Source organism: Ctenopharyngodon idella, chromosome 10 (genome assembly GCF_019924925.1).
Source record: "Ctenopharyngodon idella isolate HZGC_01 chromosome 10, HZGC01, whole genome shotgun sequence".
In the NCBI taxonomy this organism is placed as follows: Eukaryota; Metazoa; Chordata; class Actinopteri; order Cypriniformes; family Xenocyprididae; genus Ctenopharyngodon; species Ctenopharyngodon idella.
Window position 1 is genome coordinate 25,908,851 of NC_067229.1, and position 24,956 is coordinate 25,933,806.

The following is a 24,956-nucleotide window of genomic DNA, read 5'->3' on the forward strand; positions in this document are numbered from 1 at the left end:
GTCCTCCAAAAATAGGCAAATAATGACTTTTTTGTATGACTTTGCAAGACTTGGAATAAATCTTTTATGGTGCCTTTCGTTAAGTGCCCATCCCCATTCAATTTCATTTAGAGCTGTGTTATTCTGGATAAATTGAGAATCACGATTTTTGTCATTGTTGTTGTTTAAAACAAATCACGATTCTCCCATGTTTCTGAACAGACAAACTAAACAAAATAACATGTAATTTACTACAGGTTCTGACAAATATTAATTGCTGCAGTCTATTTATTTGTTTAATGAATCTGAATAAATTATTTAAAAAAATATTAGTTTGAATGAAAGATGATGAAAGAACCGATTCTGAACTGCCTGAAACTTTGTCAGTATTTTCATCAGTATGTGTTCTTTAGCTTTATGTCAGCAGGGGAATAAAATTCCTAAAATTCCTAAAATTCTATATAAAGAATTTAATTTTGCAATTCTGAATAAAGTTATAGGCCAGTTGGTGAAAGCCAATTTTGCTCTCATCTGGTACTTTGGTGAGTGTTAGTTTTGAATCCCAGTAGTAACCCTTCTGTTCTGTCTCTAGATACCACAAACTTGTCTGGGGTCCACAGGGCATTGAAGACCAGGGTTTTCCATCAGGCGTTCTCATCGCTGGAGGGGAGAATGGCAACATCATCCTCTATGACGCCTCCAAAGTCATTGCTGGAGATAGTGAAGTGATCATTTCCGAGAGTGAGAAACATACAGGGCCAGTAAGAGCCCTCGATGTCAACGCGTTTCAGGTAATCACCCTAACCAAGTTCTTATACTTATAGTTTAGACAAGAATAATTATTTGTCCATGACAGTAAGTGGTGTTTTGATCAGTGCACGTGTTTTTTTTTTTTTTTTTTTTCTTTAGCCAAACCTTGTGGCCTCTGGGGGAAACGAGTCAGAAATCTACATTTGGGATTTGAACAACTTCAGCTCCCCAATGACGCCAGGACCCAAAACACAGGTACAAATCTTATGTGCACTCAGGAGAATGATAAACATTGTGCAAATGCATTTCCCTTACATTTAATTGTGTTTTTAAGAATGCCATTTGGTGTGTTTTCATGGGAAAGGTTCACTATCGCTATAGCTTGTATGTAGTTCAAGCAGTGGTTCTCACCCAAGGGCCTCAACTTCTGAGGGGGCCACAAGATGACTTAAAATTATTTAAAATAAGATAAAACAAGCATGAAAATAAGCTAAAACAATTAAAAATAAACCTTATTTTAGTTTACACATTCAAGCAAATTACAAACAACTGGAAAAGTCACATAGATTCATTGGTTAAAAAGTGAGGGAATCTTGAACATTCAGCGCTTAAAACTTCTGGAATTCTGGAACTTATTTTAATTACAGTTACTTAAGTTACTTATTTTAATCAATGAACATTAGAACTGCAAATTAATTGTTAAAAGGTTGCGATCTCGATTCAAACATTTAATTCTATTAAACTTTTGACGAGTATGATCACAGCGAAGATTCAGATCTGCGTTTGCACTGCTGCTGATCCAGAGTGAGCAGTTGCCATGTATATGCAACAGCTTCACAGTCTTTTCAACCACAGGATCATTATTTCTGTCTTACATTAATTAAAATTATTATAGAAGTACTGGGATTAAAGTTTATAGTTCGGATAAAAACACTGATGCCTATGGAAGTGATCAAAATAGAGTAAATCACTTTTTGAATGTAACTTGGCGCTTCAAATAAAGATTGTATAATTACATCGTTACACCAGTAGTATGTCATTGAATCATTCATTCAAGAGATTCATTCAAAAACACTGATTCATCCAGTAACGAAACAAGTGAAGTCTTTATGAGTGAGTCATTGAAACTAATTCAAATTAATTGAGTATTTTTAATTAGTCTACATCAATTAACATTTTGTCTGAACCTCTAGTAAATTACATGTTATTTTGTGTAGTTGTCTGCCCAGAATTGTGGGAGAATTATGATCCATTTTAAACATAAATCATGCTTCTCAATTTATCCAGAATCGTGCAGCTCTAATAGACACTCACACTTCTTTCTGTAAATTAGATAATGTTTTGAAAACAAATCATTACAGCAGATGTAAATTACAGCATTACAGCCTTTGAATATTGTTGTGGACAATGGAGGCCATTGGAGTTAAAAAGGCTGAGAATCACTGTGTTAGAGGATTGAACCAAATTTGCTTTTCTAAGCAATCAGATTTGTGCCTGGTGTATGAAACAACTGTCAAAAAATCCTTTAGACGTTCATAGAAAAGGAGGCCTACATATATCTAGGGATGGAAACATCATAGAGACATGGGGTGGACTCTTTTGTCCTGGCACAGTAAGCAACCACCCTCAACCTTGTCCAGTTTTGACTTTGTTGTTTCTTCTAGCCCCTGGAGGACATCAGCTGTGTTGCGTGGAACAAACAGGTGCAGCACATCCTGGCCTCGGCCAGCCCCAGCGGAAAAGCTTCAGTCTGGGATCTGAGAAAGAATGACTTGATCATCAAAGTCAGCGACCACAGTAACAGGGTTTGTGAAGTTATTTGTCATTTTACTAAACTTCCTAATAATAACAGTTAACTTTCATTAATAATACCTAATAACTTAGTGTACTTCACTAACGACAAAGTATCATGTTATTATCATGGTGTTTCTATAGTATTTTTTTGAAGTACTATGCCGTCGTTATTACTATTATTATCTGAGACCGTGCAGTGATGTTGATGATGTTTGTGTTGTGCTTTAGATGCATTGCTCTGGTCTGGCCTGGAACCCAGAGGTGGCGACTCAGTTGGTTCTGGCTTCTGAAGATGACCGAATGCCTGTCATCCAAATGTGGGACCTGCGCTTTGCCACCTCGCCTCTCAAAGTGCTGGAGAACCACACAAGGTAGATATAAACATTTGATCTATAATTAGACAATGTTTTCAATATTTTTCTGAGTGTGATTTTGTGGTGGTACCTTGGCTGGTTTAAGCGGACAACTTACTTCCAACTTATTGGATTGCTGGTTAACTTGTTATCAGTCACTATATCATACTCTTTCTGTTATCTAACAGAAAATAAGTAAATGAGAACAGCTTTATTGGACATTTGGCTATATATTACATTAAAATTACAATATGTGAGCATGGATTAGGAGAGAAAACGGATGTAAACTGCCAACAGTTGGTGCATTACGTCATCTAGCGATATTTAGTGACTTTTTGCACAGGCTTTAGCTACTCTCCATTGAAAATAGTTAGTAACACTGTTTGGGACTTTTTTCCTTGGCGAAATAGAAAAAAGGCAATATTGACAATATTGTGGCTAAAATGGTACTCACAATATTAACTTCTTATTTATTGAACTGTTGTATTAAATTGTGTTGATAATAAGGAAAACTGCATGCTTTCTCTGTCATATTGCTTAACTATATCATAAAAACCCATACAGTGGCATTTTTGCCCCCATATATTGAATTTTGGGGTCATTCTGCATTCTGCATTGACTTGGCTGCATCATGCATTGAAAGTGTGATCTCAAGGCGTGTTTTTGTTTAGTTTTTGCAAAGCGAGTGACGTAACTTGATAATGTCAGCTTCCACATCATTAAAACAACAAGTACTGTATTATTGTAGACAATACAGATTGCACACACCTAACCCTTCATGAGTCTTTCTGCATGCTTATCTGTTTGTATGTGTGCTTTCAGAGGTATCTTGTCCATAGCGTGGAGTGTAGCAGATCCAGAGCTGCTCCTGAGCTGTGGGAAAGATAACAGGATCCTGTGCTGGAACCCCAACACGGCTGAGGTGAGACTTTAGCCATTTGAAGAATACGGTGTTGCTGCCAATATCTTCAGCAGTATAACATGCAATGTCCTCCTGGTACCTATCAGGTCCTGTATGAGCTGCCCACCAGTGCGCAGTGGTGTTTTGATATCCAGTGGTGCCCGAGAAACCCAGCTGTTCTCTCTGCTGCTGCCTTTGATGGGCATATCAGCATCTACTCCATTATGGGAGGAAGCAATGATAATGCCATTAATTTACAGGCTGATCAGGTACAACTGAACTCTGAATACAAACATTCTCATAAGCTAGCATGAACATTGATGATCTCACAGTTGCTCCTGATGTCCTTTGGGTCAATAGTTAAGTAGCTCATTTGGAAATATGGATCCTTTTGGTACGGGGAAGACGCTGCCACCTTTACAACTGCCTCAGCCCACCTCCTCCCAGAGCACCATCACTCCTCTGAAGAAACCCCCCAAATGGATTCGTAGACCAGTTGGAGCATCTTTTGCTGTAAGTGGCCACAGATCTAACATTGTGCATTTTAGACACCTCAAATATAGTGCGCTTGTTTTAAATCAACTTTGTCTTTTTTTGAACAGTTTGGTGGAAAACTAGTCACTTTGGACAACATCAAGCCATCGGCCCAACAGCCCCAGCAGACTTCTGCCCATGTTGTGCATGTCAGTCAGGTTGTGACAGAAACAGATTTCCTTGATCGATCAAACCAACTTCAGGCGACACTCAATGCAGGAAATTTCCTTGATTACTGCCAAACCAAGATTGAAGCTGCTCAGAATGAATTTGAGAAGACCATTTGGTCTTTTCTGAAGGTTGGACATTAGAATACTTCCTAAACTGTCGTACTTGTGTTACAAGAACAGCAGGCTTGTATTCATTAACTTTTTATCAAAGGTGTAACCCAATAGATGTATGTTCTCAGGTAAACTTTGAAGAAGATGCACGTGGCAAATATTTGGAAATTTTGGGATACAAGAAGGAAGAGCTTGCCCTAAAGGTATTTGTACATGGGTTGTAGTGTGAATATCTGAATCTACTTCTTTGGGTCTCAGAGTGTAGGACTTGATATGTTTTGCTTGTGGTTTTCAGATTGCATCAGCATTAGAAGGAAACTGCAAATCTGATGCGGCCAATGTGGTAAGTGCACCAGTTATTGTGTTTTAGTTAAAGATTCTATTTCTATTTCCTTTCTATTTCTGTGACTTGTTCAGGGGGCCTCTGTATTCAAGTTCAGCATGTTTGACTTTGTAATGGGTTTTTGAGAACAAAACAAGAAGATACATTTTAATTTAATTATCCAAAACAAGACAGGAACACACAAACTTTTTTTCCTGTTTGTTTCATGAGCTTCCCTTTTAAGAAGGGGAAGTGGGAAAAAAATGATTTGTAAAAGACACTTGCACAGTAAAACCCTTGAGCAGCTAAAGCAACTCTTTTTCTTTAAACCAAACAAAGTAGAATATACACTGATGAGCCAAAATATTATGGCCAGTCACAGGTAAAGCAGATATCGTTGATCATCTCCTAACAAGGCCACATATTAAGGTCTGAGTAGATTAGATGGTAAGCGAACAATCAGTTCTCGTAATGAATGTGTTGGATGCAGGAGAAATGGGCAGGAATAAAGATCTTAGTGACTTTGACAAGGGCTAAATTGTTATGGCAAGGCGACTGGGTCAGAGTATCTCTGAAACGGCAAAGCTTGTGTGTTGCTCCTTGTCAGCAGTGATGAGAATTTAACAACAGTGATCTGGGACAAATCACAAACTGGCAATAGGGTGTTGGGCGCCCAAGGCTCATTGATGCATGAGGGAAACGAAGGCTATCCTGTCTGGTCCTAGCAAACAGAAGGTCCACTGTGGCACAAGTCACACAAAATTTTAATGATTGTTACGGGAGGAATGTGTCACAACATGCAGTGGATCACACTCTGCTGCGTATGTGGCTGCCTACCAGTCAGAGTGCCTATGATGACCCCGCCCTGTCCACTGTCAAAAGTGCCTACAATGGGCATGCAAGCGTCGGAACTGGACCTTGGAGCAGTGGAAGAAGGTTGCCTGGTCTGATGAGTCTTGTTTTTTTTTTTCATCACGTGGATGGCTATGTTACGTGTGCGCCATTTACCTGGGGAAGTGATGGCTTCAGGATGCACTGTGGGATGATGACAAGCAGGTGAGGGAGTGTGATGCTCTGGGCAATGTTCTGCTGGGAAACCCTGGGTTCGGCCATTCATGTGGACGTCAATTTGACACGTGCCACCTACCTAAACATTGTTGCAGACCAGGTACACCGCTTTATGACAATGGTGTTCCCTGGTGGAAGTGGCCTCTTTCAGCTGGGTAATGCACACTGTCACACTGCACACATTGCTCAGGAATGGTTTGAGGAACATGACAAAGAGTTCAAGGTGTTGCCCTGTCCTCCAAATTCCCCAGATGTCAATTCTCCAGATGACAATTCAATCTTTGGAATGTGCTGGATCAACAAGTTCTATCCACAGCGGCTCCACCTCACAACCTGCTGGACTTGAAGGATCCGTTGCTAAAGTCTTGGTGCTAGAAACCACAGCCTTCAGGGGCCTTGTAGAGTCCATGCCTTCGGGGCTCTGCACTGTTTTAGCAGCATGTTAAGGACCAACACCATATTAAGCAGGTGGTCATAATGTTTTGGCTTATCGGTGTATAGTTCTACCTCAGTCAACAATTGAATATCTTTCAGTGCATGATTGGCAAATTTTTGGAAAGTAACTTTTTTTTCTTCTAAAACACTCATAACATAACATAACACAACATAAGCCTGTTAGCTTATAAACAACTTTTTTGTGTAATGGCAAACTGAAAAAAGCTTGTGAGCTTCTCCCTGACCCCTGGCAGTTGCTTAGTAGCCAGCCAGTCAAAACCAGCAATTTTTAGCTGAACCTTGCCATTTTTGTTTGCACTATAAGAATTACATAAATATAAGACATATAATATAATATAATATAATATAATATAATATAAGAAGGTGATTGAGCTGTTTGCTATCAAATCTAGAACTAACACTAAATTCAGCATTCAGTAGTTTGGTGCTAATTTAAAACATTTGACACATTAAGTAAGAAATAGTGTTTTTGTGAAGTCATCTGAATGATATACACTTACATGAGATGAAGACTGTACGATTGGACGACTGTACGATAAAATTGGACGATTTTTACAGAGGGAGAGATACCTCAGGAAAAGCAGATTCTTCTCGTAGGGCACCTATTTGGCCACTGGCGGCCTTTCTAATGCTACCTAATAGAACTACTGAATGGACCTTTAACAGCTGTATAGCTGTGTCTCATTTCGACGATTTTGCCCTCCGGAGGTTGCATTTGTCATTCGTGTATGTCATCGAGGCGGTCTCATTTCAGAAAAGCAACCATTATGTTCTAATGTAAGAAATAAATTACAGTAATTACATCTCTTGTGGAATAACAGTCAATTTTAATTCTAGGTTTAGGACACAGAGGATGTGTCCTACCTAGTGGCAAAGAATCTTTATTAGCTTTTCAAATTAGCATCACTTCTGTGTAATCTTGTGTGCCTAATTTTCACCGCTTGCATTCCATTTTATCCTGACTGTGGTGTGTAAAGCTTTCCTTCAAACTTGCTTGCATTCCTCCCCATCATCCCACTCCTGCTCCTGATCCCGTGTCTGACCCTGTTGTTAAGCTTGAACCAGTCCTTGAAGCTCAATCAAAATCTGAACCCATTGTTGCGCTGGCTGTTCCTCAGCTCAGGACAAATGCGCAAGTCCTTCAGACCTTGAGCTAATCATTCAGTTTGTGAATGAACTGTTGTTTGACCCACATTTGTCCCCAGTGACAGAACTTTGAAACCTCAGTCACATCCCTCAGTGGACTTTACCCCACCAGTGGATCTCTCCTACTCCTTTGACCAGACACATCCAGTGGACATTACTTCTTCTCCTGACACTCTGTCACAGCTTGATTCTTCTGGTCAAAAGTCTACACCTCAAGAGCAGTCACAGGCCTTGCCCCAACTTGCCAGCAACAGTCCAAGCAGGGCCTGGGATCTTCGAATCTACTGTTATCATCTGAATCTATTGCTGCGGTGTTGCCTCAACAGTCTCTTCCTTTCATGTGCACCACCAGTTGAGTTACAACAGTCTGTGGCAGTGAACCACCAAGCATCTGGTGCAGTGCAGTCTAGGCCAGAGCTAACTTTACCAGCTGATTTGAAACATCTCGAGTCCGTACAAGCACATACTGTTGATTTACAACAACCAGCATCTGATGTGATGCCACCATGTGCCCCTCAGCTACTGGCTGCTCTTGGCCTTTCTCCAGGCATCTTTCTTTAAGAAGTCATGTCCTTGCAAGCTTTTCCATTTGACTACCGAGCACCTGCACAAGAGTCTGACTTGACAACACAATGTCCTGTTTCTGAGACTGATCTTCTGAATACCAGTGATTGCCAGCCAGAGCATCATGTTGAAGATACTTCTGGTGGTGGTGACCCAAAAAATGCCAGGGCTAAAGAGAAAACTACATTGGAGGGAGGTCCCCTTTACCTTGCCCAGCAATTTCAGAGAGACTTCAGAGACTTGTCTGAAACTTTCAATCTCGCATCAGGAATGCTTGCACAGTAGATTTTTTTTTTTTTTTTTTTTTGTAGACTGAGTATTGCGACTAACCTTGAAATCTTGAAAGACAGTCTTGAGGTAAAATGCATGGATTTTTTTCTACCACCTGTTGTGTACATGGAAAACCTGCACCTTGACTAACAAATGTAATCATTGTAAGATTATTTATTTATTTTTATATCAACTTGCTCTACCTAGGTGGTCATATTAACACATTTTTTGATTTTCTTAAGCTTATTGCCTTTTTTTTTTTTCAATAGTTTGTTAACTCGATGAAATGGAATTTGCGACAGATCTTTTCTTCTGTAATGTGACGTACATCCAAGTGAAATGGATTATCAGAAAAGAAACAAATGTAGAGCGGGACTTGCTTCTGTGCATCGGTTGTTGATTTTATATAGGCAGATCTGAATGCGAGCTTGCAGTTGATTGTAAGAAAGGGGTGGAGTTTAAATTGACTAAATGTTTGGAAAAGTCCAGCATACGTCACCAGAGAGAAATCTGTCATAGAGGTCTTCACGGGTCCACTTGGATCCGAAAACCCAAGGTCCGACCCGACTCGACCTGTCTCCAGATTGAACTCTCTTCCAAGGAGGTAATACCGTAAGCTTTCCAGGGCCCACTTAATGGCGAGGCACTCCTTTTTAACTGCTAAGTAGCGAGTCTCTCTTGGCAACAGCTTATGGCTGAGGTAGACAACTGGCCTCTCATTTCCCTGGTTTCCATGGACCCGGACTGCCCTAACCAGGACCAGGAACCATTGAGTGAAGTCAAGACTTTGCAGGATTCGGGTCAGTTTGGGTCTGGTACAGATTTTAGGACCCAAGAAGACCTCTAGTCTGTCCTTGCACCAGAAGAACGAGTTATGATGTTTTGATTAAGAATTACGAGGTCAATTGGGAAAAAAAAAAAAAAAAAAAAAAAAAAAAAATGCATGCACAAATGAATTGTTCAGAAGAAGATCAATAACATGGATTAGAAAATAGATTGGGTAGATTTTCATTTAAAGCCAACTTTGATTATAACAACAAATGGTTTTTTAACCATTCTAAAATCAGTGGCCCACTCTTATAATGTAATTAAGTTGGAGCTCATGTAAGCAAAATATATGTGAAGCACTGCAGGTTTATTTGCACTATACAGGCACATATATGCTTTGATTTATTTTCTTTCACTCTGACCAAAGTGCATGGCATGTTTCTCTATTGTGCTGGTTTTAAAAACATGGCAAAACAGAAATAAATGCACTTCTGGGCATCTCAGAGATATAGTTTTTGCTTACAGTTTTACAAGATATGGACATCATGCATTTTATTAAAACCAGAAACACCAGAATGGAGATATTTTTATCTGTGTTTCTGACAAAATTATGGGTACCTTAAAATGGTGAACATTTTACATTTGAAGCAGGGAAGACAAACAACAGCAGCAACAAACAAGCCTTTTTAAATTTAACTTTAAAATTTAAGTTGTAGTTTAGGATACATGTGAATAGCGATTTAAAAGGTTATTAAAATGTCCATGTTTTTAGCGTATAATTGAAAAAGTTGTATGTAAATGTATTAAGTCGTTTGTCTGTGGCATAATTCCTTACTCTGATTACCGGTGTTCTTGTAAGTGAAGCCATTGTATTGAGTTTTAAATTAGGCATTAAGTTTATTGTTGGTTCATTTGGTGCATTTGTTTAGTTTTTCTTTTGAAGTGAAAATCAGAATCTTTGAAATTATTTGGAATGTCAAGTGGTCGAAATTAACCAGGAAGAGGAAGCCATGCTAAAGTTTTTCACTACCATTTACCTATATTTTTTTCTTATTCAGGTTGAAGAGAAAAGCCCTGTAGAGGAAGAAGCAGAACCTCCTGCCACAGACACACCTGACCTAGATGAGATTCCTGTTGATGATGAAGAGCCTGTTATTGAGGAGACATCCAACATAGAAGTTACTCCAGCTCTAACCTCTGATGACATTAGCCTTAAAGTTAACCAGGGCAAGTTTCTTTTTAAATGTTCATCACATAGTAACCCTAACTGATATAACAATAATTGATTGTTAAAAAAAAAAAAAAAAAACTAAGTGAGCTTTTAATGAATTTATAGGTTTTTCATGCTTTCCTTGTGTTTCAGATATTGATGGGCTGATCACCCAAGCACTGCTCACTGGAGATTACGAAGCTGCTGTTAATCTCTGTCTCCATGACAACCGAATGGCTGATGGCATCATCCTGGCTATTGCTGGTGGTCCTGAGCTTCTGGAAAAGACTCAGAAGAAATACTTCACTAAAACTCAGAGCAAAATTTCCAAGGTGAGGTCCTATATTACCCAGGGCTGGGCATTGACACAAATTTAACATTTCGATTCAATTTTGATCCACAAGCATTCGATTCAGTTTTGATTCAATATCTCTCAATTTATGCTGTAAAACCACAGGGAACCCCAGTTGGTGAATTACTATAACATCAATGGTTAAAATGAACCGATCTGTAGGGTACTTATATTTAAATTACACATAAGGACGTTTTTGTACAGTGCCACTTGAAATTTTGTGAACCCCTTGCAGAATCTGTGAAAATGTGAAAATTTTAACAAAATAAAAGAGATAATACAAAATGCATGTTATTTTTTATTTAGTACTGTCCTGAGTAAGATATTGTACATAAAAGATGTTTACATATAATTCACAAGACAAAAAATAGCTGAATTTATTAAAATGACCCTGTTCAAAAGTTTGTGAACCATTGATTCTTAATACTGTGTGTGGTTACCTGGATGATCTACGACTGTTTTTTTGTTTTTGTTGTGTGATGGTTGTTCATGAATCCCTTGTTTGCTCTGAGCAGTTAAACTGAGCTCTGTTCTTCAGAAAAATCCTCCAGGCCCTGCAGATTCTTCAGATTTCCAGCATCTTTTGCATATTTGAACTCTTTACAACAGTGACTGAATGATTTTGAGATTCATCTTTTCACATGGAGGACAACTGAGGGACTCAAACACAACTATTAAAAAAGGTTCAAACATTCATTGATGCTCCAGAAGGAAGCACGATGCATTAAGAGTCAGGGGTAAAAACTTTTGAACAGGATGAAGATGTCCAAATTTTTCTTATTTTGTTTAAATATCAATTTTCTTCATTTAGTACTGCCCTTTGGAAGCAACAGAAGATACCTACATGTTTCCCGGAGACAAATTAAGTACAATTTACCTTGATCTTCAAATTCAAAAAGTTTTCACCCCCCGGCTCTTAATGCATTGTTTCCTTCTGGAGCATCAGTGAATGTTTGAACCTTTTTTAATAGTTGTGTTTGAGTCCCTCAGTTGTCCTCAGTGTGAAAAGATGGATCTCAAAATCATACAGTCACTGCTGGAAAGGGTTCAAATATGCAAAAAATGCTTGAATTGTGAAGAATCTGCAGGACCTAGAGGATTTTTCTGAAGAATGCTGGGTAATTTAACTGCTCAGAACAAACAAGGGACTCATGAACAACCATCACAAAACAAAAAAACAGTCGTAGATCATCCAGGTAACCACACACAGTATTAAGAATCAAGGGTTCATAAACTTTCGAATGGGGTCATTTTAATAAATTCAGCTATTTTTTTGTCTTGTGAATTATATGTAAACATCTTTAATGTAAAATATTTTACTCAGGACAGTACTAAATAAAAAATAACATGCATTTTGTATTATCTCTTTTATTTTGTTAAAATTTTTCACAGATTCTGCAAGGGGTTCACAAACTTTCAAGTGGCACTGTATATTATAATAATACATTTTTAATGACATAATTGTGTTTCTACTTGTTTTGTTTTTTTTAATATAAACATTTAAATGGTGCCTGCCACAAAAACAGTTTCTATGGGTCTAGAGTTTTTCTTGCTAACCAACAAGCTTTGGACATTAAATGGCTTTTCTGAGGTAAATGTAACATTACATGACATTGTTTACAAGCTGTTTTATTGACGTCTTCGAGTGGTTGAAACACTACAAAGCTTTGTTCATTCATCAACTGAAAACGGCATAGACTGAAAGATTGATTCTTGGTGTTTAAGAATTGATATTGGTTCTTCAAAATGTGAATCGAGAAATCATTATTTTTAATCCAGTTCCCACTACTGTTCTTCTGTACTTTTCATAGGAGTTATGAATAATAAGAGATCTGTCCTTCTCATGTTTTTTTTATTTGGATCAAACCAAAAACTAGTCCCTTGATGTTTCCTTTTTATAGTTTTATAGTTCCTTTTTAATATAAAATATTTATGCAGACTTCCAAAACATGGAATAATATGGGTCAATTCAGGCTCTCGGATGTGTTCTGAATGTTTAATATTGTACTGTTACTAGTGCAAACTGAAAGAACTTGTAGTTGATCTGTTGAATTATCTGAAATGCACATCTTGAGATTTACCAAATTAATGTAGGATCTAAATGTATTTTAGCTCATTAGTGCCGTGGTGATGAAGGACTGGTTGGAAATTTTGGAGACATGTGACCTCCAGAACTGGAAAGAAGCTTTGGCTGCAGTAATGACTTATGCCAAGCCAGAGGAGTTCTCCTCACTATGTGGTGAGTCTGCTGTCTTTTCCATGTATCAAAAGATTACATTACAGTTAGACATAATGATTGCTGGTTTGATAAGGTCAAACATTATATAATGAACTCGTGCTACGCTACATGGCTATGATGTCAAAATTAGTGCTAGCTAGCCACCATTTCGATCCTGCATGTAAATGAAGCTCACAGTCACTGGACATGTCACGGATTGATGATGTAATACTCCGAATGAGTCTTCTTGTGTTTGTTCATTTTTGACTGCTGTACAACTGAGACTTTGTCACTTTCCCTTTTTGCTTGTAGACACCCCTCTGTTTAGTTTTTATATATATATATATATATATATATATATATATATATATATATATATATATATATATATAATGTACACATACATACATACATACATACAACTAGTAATTTCCCTGGAGTTTTACATGGTCCAGGGTCAATATTTACACCCATTGTTACAAATAACTTTCAGCTTTACGCTACTTTCACACTATATATTCGCCATGCACCCATATATGCAATTTCCTGTTAAATTTTTTATTTATTTTTTTAATAAAGTAATTTTGACTGGATGATATATTGAATATTTTCCAGTATAAATAGATTATATATATTGGATGTCATCAAAAGGCTAAAAAAATACTACATATTTTAATTTTACCAGCTTTAGTTTTGGTTACTTCATTCAGATATTTTATGGGTAGTTATGTGCATTTATGTTTGATGGTATGTAAATGATTGTTTCTCCTGCAGGTCTGCTGGGCTCCAGGCTGGAGGCTGCTGAGGACGTGGCACTGCAGGCTCAGGCCTGTCTCTGTTACATCTGTGCAGGCGCAGTAGAGCAACTGGTCGCCTACTGGGCCAAAGCTCAGGACTCCAACAGCCCACTGTCACTGCAGGTAAGACAGGACTACAGGAACCCACTAACACAAAACTGTTTTTATTGGGCTTGATAGTGAATGTTGTTTTCTAGTGTAATGAACACAGTATGAGCATTGGAATATAATTAAGTGGACTGATTTACCTGTATGGTCATCACCTGTTTGTAGGAGCTGGTTGAGAAGGTGGTGATCCTGCAGAGAGCTGTGCTGAAGGCTCGGGGTGGTATTTCCCCTGATATGGGTGCGCTGCTGGCAGAGAAGATGAATCAGTATGCCAGTCTGCTGGCATCTCAGGGCAGCTTACAGACTGCCATATCCTACCTGCCCACCAACACTGAGCAGGTAATCATTTTTATTAAATGGGAAATGTTCCTTAAGTTGTGTAAAGGGTAAAAAAACAAACAAAAAAAACTACTATTGCTTTTGAAAATTTTTAATTATTTCTTATAGAGCTCATCAAACTCTAAAAATGACAAAGTATATGACCCCAATTACACCTGGTATGATTTTCTCAGATGATACAATCAATAGTGGTCAGCACTAAAACAGGTGTAAACATGGTCTAAAATAATCTGTTTGCACTTTACTACATTTGTAATGTACATACTAATGCGTCCTGATGCATCCTGGATAACAATGAACTACCTTCTTGTGCAGCACGCAATGATTTTAAACATGGCTGGTTAGGTCAGTGTTGTAAAACTAAAACTATTATTTAAATTATTAATAGTTTTAATAAGGCTGAAATAAAATATCCTTGAAGATGAAAAAAGAAAAACCTTCGCAACTTACTGAAATAATGTAAGTTTAAGTACTGAAATGACTAACTAAAACTGAAATACATCAAAGCTAAATATAAAAAACAAAGATAAAATAAATAAAATAAAGGACATTCAAAATATCGATAAACATTACAGTAGTATATAAGTAATACTAAAATAATTCTGTGTTGGGTAAATATTTAAAATATAAAACAAGGATTTTTTGGCGATTTATAAAAAAAATTGTATTTAGAGTAATTTTGTGATCTTTGTCTCGCAACTCAAGTATGAAAGCGCCAAGATTCAGAAAGTTCGATTTATTTCCATAAATCGGTTCAAATTGACAGCTTTAGTTACTTTAAAACTCATCTATTTGTATGCATCAAAAATGATCACTGAATCATTTCACATGCACGACCCATAAATACTTTGGACTGAAAATCTTTAAATGGTAAAATACTAATACTACTCGCATTTTGTATATTTATTTAAATTAATAATTGAAATTAGTTATGAATTAAAAATAATACATGCATTTTGCGACATTAAGATGAACAACTAACTGATTTTTAGTTGACATTAATGACAATGATTATGAGAAATCCTGAAACTGTGTCGAATAGAGTGGAATGGAGTCTCACGAACACTGGCCTCTCATGTGCTTTGGGGCACTATTTGTTGCTTTTTTAGATTGTCTATAAGGTTTAACGTCAGCTTTGTGTATTTGGTGAATTATTATTTTTTTTTTTTCCTTGTAGGTTGCTGTGCAGCAGTTGCGAGATCGTTTGAGCAGAGCTCTGGGGCAGCAGCAGCAGCAGCAGCAGCCTGTAGCCGCAGTGACTGGAAGGCAGAACATGCACCAAACGGTTCCTGCTGCTGCACCCGTGCAAACATACACACAACCTCAACCTCCACAGGGCCCCTCACAGCCTGCTGTGCCTCCTCAGTATTACCAACAGGTACAAGATACACTCACATACAGCTGAGAAAAACACACGCAGGTACATTATTTTGACTCACCAGTGGCCACCCAGTGGCCAATACCAGCGTGTGTTTGTGTTTGTGTTCAGGGTAGATCTGCCACTACTGTCACGTCCTGGAGTAACCAAACCCCAACAGCTCTGCCCAGTGTCCCTCACCAGCTAGTGCCTGCCGCAGACCCGCAGGTACAGACAGACAGAGCTGTGCCCGCGCTGCTCACACTCAGACTCTACATACCGCATGAGCAATGCTTTAGGGCTGCTGAATCTCCAAACCGCTCATTTTTTGACATTTTCTTTATTGGTCGATCTCTAGTGGAGTTTGCTCCATGTGAACTGTATTTGGGTACAAACAGTAATGTACCTTTTCTAGTTCCAGTGGCCTGAAGAGACCATTTTTAGGTGCATTTTACTGTTTCCAAACTGAGGAACAAATTTCATACCTTCAAACTCGTCTCTCTCTCTCTCTCTCTCTCTCTCTCTATATATATATATATATATATATATATATACACACACTATATATATTAGTGCTGTCTGTCAAATCGATTAATCACAATCTCATCTAACATAAATTGGTAAATATATATACATACACATATATATTTACAAACTTTTGTTAGATGCAAATAATATATATATATATATATAAATAAAACTTTTTTTGTTTTTTTTACTTTATTAATAAGTACTATTTGTATTATTAGAGCTGATCTCCTTTTTCATCCTTTTTTTTCCAGAGTTTGCAGGTATGAAGTTAAAATGATTTTCTGTGACTTCCCTTCATTCATACATTTATGCATTTGTTTTGTTACACAAATAATCAATTTCTTTCATTAGTTTTTATGTTAATAGCATCTAATGTAGAGTTTCATCTACCATATTTTGCATTGTTGAGATAAAAACAACAACACATAAGTCGCATCGGTGTACTAATGAACTTGTGCTCACGTACATCTCTCATTGGACAAATCCAAATGTGTGCGCTTTGTGCGTTTTGCATGCTTGCCGTTAATTGCATTATACAAGTTGGAATATAAGTCACAGCACATTTCAGACGACTAAAAAAGTGACACATTTCAGAAAATATGGTACCACTGAATGTCCACCTTCTGCAAATAGTCTGACTGGCTACTGTGGTGTGATGTTACTCCAGTGTTTATGTATGTAATAACTTCATATCACTGATAATCAAACCTCCTTTGTTCCTCTGAAGCAGTGCAGTTGACAAACTCCCCTTCCAACCTTTAGATTCCTGACTGTGTCCTGCATGTTTGTCTTTTGTCCTAACTTTACCATGCATTTTAGTAGCAGCTGGTCAGCTCCTCAGTTGTTGTTTTTTTTCCCCAAGCACAATTATTTTCAAATCCTTCACATCTATTTACATGATTGTTAAAGATATTTTATGCTGAAGCTATTTTGTTTAGTACTCCATAAAGCCAGAGTCAGAAGTCACAGTATCCTGTTTTCACAATAGAAAGTCGATGGCTTGTAAAATTAGTCTGTCAACATGTTTCTGTATATCGGAAACAATGTATAAAATATGCCTTGTGTGCAATTTATGACAGGAGTAACTAGTTCTTTGTGTTCTTTATGTAAAGACAGATAGGTGATTATCAATATTGGCTGGCAGATGCACCCTTGTGTAAATAGTAACATGCTACTGTATATTGCATTTAATCTAGTAACCAAGTGTAATAATAATATGTTGTACATATACACACCCATTCAAAAGTTTGGGGTCAGTATTTTTTTTATTATTTTTTTTTTAAGAAATTAATACTTTTATTCAGTAGTGACGCATTCAATTGATCAAAAGTGACAGTAAAGGCATTTATAATGTTACAAATAAATTCTGTTCTTTTAAAGTTTCTATTTATCAAAGAATCCTGAACAGAATGTATCATGATTTCTACAAAAATATGAAGCAGAGCAACTGTTTTCAACATTGATAAACAGAAATGATTCTTGAGCATCAAATCAGCATAGAATGATTTCTGAAGGATCATGTGACACTGAAGACTAGAGTAATGGTGCTGAAAATTCAGCTTTCATCACAGGAATAAATTACATTTTAAAATAAATCAAGATGATCTGCTGAAGTTCAAACTGAGCATCAGAATGTGGAAGAAAGGTGATTTAAGTGACTTTGAATGTGGCATGGTTGTTGGAGCCAGACGGTATTTCAGATACTGCTGATCTACTGTGATTTTCACGCACAGTCATCTCTAGGGTTTACAGAGAATGGTCCAAAAAAGAGAAAATATCCATTGAGCGGCAGTTATTTGGGTAAAAATGCTTTATTGTTGCCAGAGGTCAGAGGAGAATGGCCAGACTGGTTCAAGCTGATAGAAAGGCAACCGTAACTCAAATAAGCACTTGTCACAACCAAGGTCTGCAGAAGAGCATCTCTGAACACACAACATGTCGAACCTTGAAGCAGATGAGCTACAGCAGCAGAAGACACATTGGTGCCACTCCTGTCAGCTAAGAACAGGAAACTGAGGTTACAATTCATACAGGCTCACCAAAACTGGACAATAGAAGATTGGAAAAACGTTTCCTGGTCTGATTAGTTTCAATTTCTGCTGCAACATTTACATGGTAGGGTCAGAATTTGGCATAAACAACATGAAAGCATGGATCCATCCTGCCTTGTATCAGCGGTTCAGGCTGGTGGTAGTATAATGGTGTGGGGGATATTTTCTTGGCACACTTTGTGCCCCTTAGTACCAATTGAGCATCGTTTAAATGCCACAGCCTACCTGAGTATTGTTGCTGCCCATATCCATCTCTTTATGACCACAGTGTACCCATCTTCTGATGGCTACTTCCAGCAGGACAACGCACCATGTCACAGCTCAGATCATCTCAAACTGGTTTCCTGAACATGACACTGAATGTACTATACTCAAATGGCCTCCACACTCACCAGATCTCAATCCAATAGAGCACCTTTGGGATGGGTGTCTCTCCCATTAATGTTAATTAATGGGACCTTATTATAAAGTGTTACCAAAAAAATCTTAGTGACCCCAAACTTTTGAGTGGTAGTGTAGTATAATAACATTAAATAGGAAAAAAAATATATGTAGATTTGCACATCCTGTGTTGGCGGCAGCCTGGATCACTGGATCACGCTGTGACAGAAGGCTCTCTCTAAATATATATCTGTCTCTTTTGCTCTGTTCTCAGGCCGAGTCCACGCCTCCAGCCTTTGGCCTTCAGTCTCCAGTGACTGCATCTGTACCTGCCTCCACTCCATTCATGTACTCGCAGCAATACCAGAGTAAGTCTGCAGAGACAGTAGGTCACGTATATGTTTTACCAAAATGAAAATGTTTCTTTTCACGAAATGAGCATAAATGGCTCTGTTAATGTTTCTTGTCTCGTCATATTCAATTATGAATTACATTCAATAAATCACATAATTGATTTGAGCTGTTTTCGATTCAAAACAGCAAAATTTGACAGTTAAATACTTTGCATCACTAGATATATAACTGTGGTTGTTTTTACATTTCTGTCGTCAAACAGGTGTAAAAATTAAATGTTTAGCTATGCCTTCCCTCGCACTCTTTCACCGTTAAACTGAATTTTGCTAGAATTCATGCGCTTCTGTGAACAGTAAAGCTTGCCTTTGATTTAATTGGCCTCATTTACATTGACGAGCGCTCTCTCAACGACGGGCTCCATTGCAAATTTAACATCCTTAATCGACCAAAAAGCTGCTTTTGGGGGCCTGACTGAAAAATTTCAGTGTGACACTTCTATCTCAAATTATTAATGAATAATTCTAACAATCAGAGATTTATTTTTTATTTTTTTCACATTTGATGATTTTATTTTTCTAAAATGTATTAATCACTAATTTAGAAGTAATTTTATATGTAACGATAAAGTAGTGGCTAAAAATAAGCAATCGTTTTGCTCTGCTTTTGCATGGTAAGCAATGAAGGTCAGTGGCAACTTCCAAAACCTCACTCTGGCCTTATTAGCTTATACTTTTAAATTAGTTGTCCAAGACATTGATTGTTTTCTTTCATTCATTGATGCCTGCAGAAAAAAATTCCTTACTAGCCCTACAGTGGCTGTGATTAAGAAATTAAAATTGAATTGAAATTTAATTTTGAGAGTTAAAGGGATAGTTCACCCAAAAGTGAAAATTCTAACACTTCAGTATTAGCCATGAAAGAGTGGCCGATGGCCAACCACTGTTCGAAATCTCATTCTCTCATTATTAGGTACTTATTTTTAATAAGTAATTACATTACGATGTACTATGTTTGCCATGTTGTCATTGTCACGTGAATTAATCTGTCAGTTACGTCGCTTTCACCTCCCTATCATAACTCTTTTCACATACTATTTTCTACCTACTATATGGTAAGTAGGCATATTCAGATGCAGCCGGTATGTCACAGCCTTTACATTGAAGTGACTTAAGCCAAATCTAGGGGGAATATTATGAAGAGTTATGAAGATGGCAGTCTTATTTTAGTATTATTTATAGTATTTATTAATATTTTTAATGTTTGTTTTTATTTTATTTAAGTTTTAGTAAATTTATTCTGTGCTTTTGTGATTTTTAGTAGATAAATAGTTAGCATCACTCTAGTTCCCGCGACAAAAACCCAGTAGGATCTTTCCATTGGCTTTTGTATTATTGCAGAAAATAAGCTCTGTGATCAACAACTTTTGTCAACAAAACACGTTTTGTCCATCAGGATAATTTTCACAAATGAACACAACTTTTATGAATTTTGAAGCCTAAATATAATCAGCAGAAGTAAAAAGCTAAAGTTAGGCTATAAACTAACTACATCACGTTCACATGACTTCAACGTCACACTAAGCTACCGAGAACTCTTTCAGCTTTTATATATATAAAAAGAAAAACATCTTCCCTGAAAGTTTAAGTTATAATAATTTGCAAGAGTGTGATCATATAAACACAACAAGGCTGTGAAAGCGACTAGTGAGTAGATGAGTTAACCTGTTCTGTGTGATGATGTTTAATGTCCAACAAACTCTGTAGTCCCATTTAGACACTTGATAGCAACCGCCTTTTTCAATACAGGTAAAAGCTTTAAAAAATTACAAGTGGGGTATTACTGGTTTGTCGTAGAATAAAACGTGAAAATATCATTAGCTACAGACCTTATTTCAGGCAAAATCACATTGGAAAAACCCCATGGACTTCAGGATGATGGAACCGGAAGTGTTAAAATGCTAACTCGTTTTTCCAGGGCAACAAAAATATGTCATCCCTGTAGCACTCTTCATTTATTTAAGTTATTTGCCAACATTTCTTTTTCTTTTTTTTCTTTTTTTTTTCTTTTAAGTTAAATTTTTTCATTTAAGATTTTATTTTAGCTATTCAATTACTGGAAACAATTTTTAATAGATTTAGTTTTTGGGGTGGATCATTTTGTCTTGGTCAGTGGGCATCTGTCTGGAACACCCTTGGAAATGCATGGAAATCTGCTAAAAACACTTTGAATCCACAACGACTAGATCATAGCGACACTCGAATCCTGTTATTTTTGGAATTCCGTTTGGCTCCACCAGTGGTGCAGAAATTACATATTTGAACTACAAAGTTTAAACTTAAGCAGTGCATGATGTTTTGTAAGAATGCTGTAAACTCTTTGCATGAACCTTTTGCTAGTGTATGTATTCAGTTGTATTTTAATGGTTAAAGATCATTTCACTAGATCTTTTTGAGAATTAACTGAATTAATATTTGCACGCTTGTAACTGCGGATGTAATGTGAAATATCTCTATAAATGACTAACTGCATATGCCTATTCTCTCCTCTTCCTCATAAACTTTAGACTACCCCCCCGTTCAGCAGTTCACCCCTGCCGCCGGGACACCCGGCATCTATCAACCTGTACCATACTCTTCCTCTACGGCCTCACCTCTTCTTCCTCCACCTTCATCCTCTGCTGCTGCTGTCTATCCTCCACAGTTCATGCATCCTGCCTCCTCTCAGCCAGCACCACCTCCTATGGTTTCTGGGCCTCCTCAGGGAGGTCAGCCTTTCTCTCCTCCACCTCTGTCTTCTGGAGTGTCTTTCCAGCATGGTGGGCCTGGGTCGCCCACAGCTTATCTTCCTCCTCCAATAGCCAGAGCTCCAGGTACTCAGAATGAACCTGCACTGATTCCTGCCTCCCAGAGAACAGGTCTGCACACAGTACTAGCTCTAAAACATACAAGACATGGTTGATGAAACTCATCAATCAGTATACCACACACATATTTTATACACACACTACCTGTCAAAAGTTAGGATTAGGAATAAAGATTTTTTTTTTATGTTGTTGAAAGAAGTGTCTTCTGCTCATACCAAGGCTGCATTTATTTGATCAAAAATACAGTAAAAAACATTAATATTGTGAAATATTATTACAATTTAAAATAGCTGTATTCTATGTGAATATATTGTAAAGTGTAATTTATTCATCTGATTTAAAGCTGAATTTTCAGCATCATTACTCTATTCTTCAGTGTCACATGATCCTTCAGAAATCATTCTGATATGCTGATTTGCTGCTCAAGAAACATTTCTGATTATTATCAATGATTAAAATTGCAGAAAATTCAGCTTTGTCATCACAGGAATAAATTAGTTTAAAATATATTATTTAATTTTTTTTATTATATATTATTTTAAATATATATTTATATTTAATCATATTTTACAGTATTACTGTGTTTTACTATAATTAGAGCACTTGTTACTGCTAGACTTGCAGACTCATTTAAACATCTCTGATTGACCGTCAATAGATTTGGACAGTAGACTTAAGTGGGATGATGCAATTTGCATTTTCACAGTTAGTTATTCACAGCAGCTATAATCAAAATCATTTCTTTTTTTCAATAAATAGTGCAGCCCTACTCAAAGTGTAAATTTATGCTTCATTCTTCTCAATCCCAAAGAAATGACAGATTTGGTATTTCTGATTAAAATACTGCATCAAAATGCATTTAAAAACTGTCCTGTGATGTGACATGCTCCATTTACAACTAACTTTAGTATTTAGTTAATTCAAACTAAATGTAAAAATGCAGTTGCTATTACGGCAGGGCTATTTTTAAACTAGTACAGACAAACAGCTGATTAAAAGTGGTGACTGGTAACACAACTGTTAAAAATGGTTACAGTGGTCACAGTTACTGTTTATTATGTATTTATTACATGTTTATTATATTTCTATTGTGTTTATTACATGTTTATTCATTTAAATTTTAAAGTAATATCTTCATGTTGATTAAAAATATGTTTTTGGATAAGTTATGCGCCAGCTACCTTATTTATTTACAGGAGGATTAAACCAAGACTCAGCCTGGTCTTTGGAAGGTGAATTTGTAAAGAGCGTTATAACAATCTAATATGGTGGACCATAATTGTTCATCTCAAATTATTAATGAATAATTCTAACAATCAGAGAGGCAGAGATTTTTTTTTTTTTTTTTTTTTTCACATTGATGATTTTAGTTTTCTAAAATGTATTAATCACTGATTTAGAAGTAATTTTATATGTAACGATCAAGTAGTGGCTAAAAATAAGCAATCGTTTTGCTCTGCATTTGCATGGTAAGCAATGAAGGTCAGTGGCAACTTCCAAAACCTCACTCTGGATTTATTAGCTTATACTTTTAAATTAGTTGTCCAAGACATTGATTGTTTTCTTTCATTCATTGATGCCTGCAGGAAAAAAAAAAATCCCTAACTAGCCCTCCAAGCTGTGATTAAGAAATTGAAATTGCATTGAAATTTAATTTTGAATGTTAAAGCGATAGTTCACCCCAAAGTGAAAATTCTGTCATCATTTACTCACCCTCAAGTTGTTCCAAACCTGTATGAATTTCTTTCTTCTGCTGAACACAAAAGGTATTTTGAAGAATGTCAGTAACCAAACAGTTGATGGGCCTCATTGACTTCCATGGTATTTTTTTTTTTCCATACTATGGAAGTCAGTTGGACCTGTCTGTTTGGTTAATGACATTCTTCAAAATATATTTTTTTCAGCAGAAGAAAGAAATTCATACAGGTTTGGAACAATTTGAGGGTAAGTAAATGATGACAGAGTTTTCATTTTTGGGTGAACCTATCCCTTTAAACAGATGTCCACCTGGCATTAGCCTCTCAGAGGTACAGCAGGTTGGACAGTGCAGTGCCACCACCTGAAATCTAAAATGAGAAGATCTCTTTTGTTCCGCTGCAGGACCTCAGAATGGCTGGAACGATCCCCCCACACTCAACAGAGCACCTAAAAAGAAGAAGGTGGGTTTGACTGAAGATTGTCTTGCTCATAATGTACATGGATTTGCCTTTATTTCAAGAAAACATTCCCTGTTTTTGGTCTCCAGATTCCAGATAACTTCACTCCACCTGCACCCATTACAGCACCCATTATGGCCCCTCTAGGGGAACCTCAGGTCCCTGCTGCCCAAAGTATGCAGACCCTTCAACCGCAACAACAACAGGTTCCAGATCAGCATGTGGGCCCAACAACCTTCACCCCCATCCAACAGCAGCCACTGGGACCCCCAAGCAGAAATCCCAACATGCCTCAGGTTAACATGGAAGGTGCGCCTGGAGCACCAATTGGAGATGTCATAAAGGTATTAATTTATGCAAAATAAAAAAAAACCTGTAATGCTAACCGGAAATGTTTGTTGAAAACATATCAGTGGTAATACACTTTGTGTTTTACTCATGTTGCACTCTATTCTGTGGTCTCTCTCAGCTACATCAATCCATACCCACTGAGAAGATCACCAAGAAGCCAATCCCTGAGGAACACATGGTCCTGAAGACCACATTTGAGGGACTGATCCAGAAATGCTTGGCTGCAGCTACAGACCCGGTTTGTTTACAGTGAAATGACACTAATTAAAGCACTATCATATTTCATGATTTCCTGTTTTCCCAAAGCTATAGAAACCAGTAAAGATGTGCCCAAAGCCGAATACCTTATTTGAAAAGGCATGGAAAATGAATAATGCATTCTCCGGAGCCCCTAAAGGGATGTGGTTTGGCTTGCTTCAGTAGTCTGTGATACACAGTAATTTTGATAGAAATAAAAACTATTTAGTTGGACAACGGACACTACAATTATAAATTGAAAGCATCTGCTCTGCTCCCTACAGCACGAGTGGCAGGAGTCAGATTTCACTTATCACATGATGAGAGTAAGAAGAGATGACTGACAGGACGATGGTAAAGGATTTGGTGCGCAACAGATCCTGAGCATCATTAGCTATGTTTCCATCCACCTATTTTTATGCACATTTTGCTTGGAAATGCCAAGATGTGCATAATAATTCTAAA

General features: G+C 37.2%; 1 protein-coding gene across 7 annotated transcripts in view; it reads left to right on the plus strand.

Moving 5' to 3' along the window:
* sec31a (SEC31 homolog A, COPII coat complex component) overlaps positions 1-24,956 on the plus strand; it is a 33,190-nt gene that overhangs the window by 1,970 nt on the left and 6,264 nt on the right. The window contains exons 4-26 of one of the 7 annotated variants that reach the window (XM_051908096.1): positions 572-770; positions 889-984; positions 2,394-2,534; positions 2,752-2,894; positions 3,699-3,798; positions 3,885-4,046; positions 4,138-4,290; positions 4,380-4,610; positions 4,721-4,795; positions 4,888-4,935; positions 10,245-10,413; positions 10,550-10,728; positions 12,861-12,987; positions 13,741-13,886; positions 14,037-14,210; positions 15,388-15,588; positions 15,700-15,795; positions 18,805-18,898; positions 21,448-21,798; positions 22,944-22,979; positions 23,848-23,906; positions 23,993-24,247; positions 24,373-24,492. In XM_051908096.1, coding sequence (XP_051764056.1) covers positions 572-770; positions 889-984; positions 2,394-2,534; positions 2,752-2,894; positions 3,699-3,798; positions 3,885-4,046; positions 4,138-4,290; positions 4,380-4,610; positions 4,721-4,795; positions 4,888-4,935; positions 10,245-10,413; positions 10,550-10,728; positions 12,861-12,987; positions 13,741-13,886; positions 14,037-14,210; positions 15,388-15,588; positions 15,700-15,795; positions 18,805-18,898; positions 21,448-21,798; positions 22,944-22,979; positions 23,848-23,906; positions 23,993-24,247; positions 24,373-24,492 — 3,355 coding nt within the window. The remainder of the gene's footprint in view (positions 1-571; positions 771-888; positions 985-2,393; positions 2,535-2,751; positions 2,895-3,698; positions 3,799-3,884; positions 4,047-4,137; positions 4,291-4,379; positions 4,611-4,720; positions 4,796-4,887; positions 4,936-10,244; positions 10,414-10,549; positions 10,729-12,860; positions 12,988-13,740; positions 13,887-14,036; positions 14,211-15,387; positions 15,589-15,699; positions 15,796-18,804; positions 18,899-21,447; positions 21,799-22,943; positions 22,980-23,847; positions 23,907-23,992; positions 24,248-24,372; positions 24,493-24,956) is intronic. The other 6 variants (XM_051908099.1, XM_051908101.1, XM_051908098.1 and 3 more) reach the window with 6 other exon arrangements.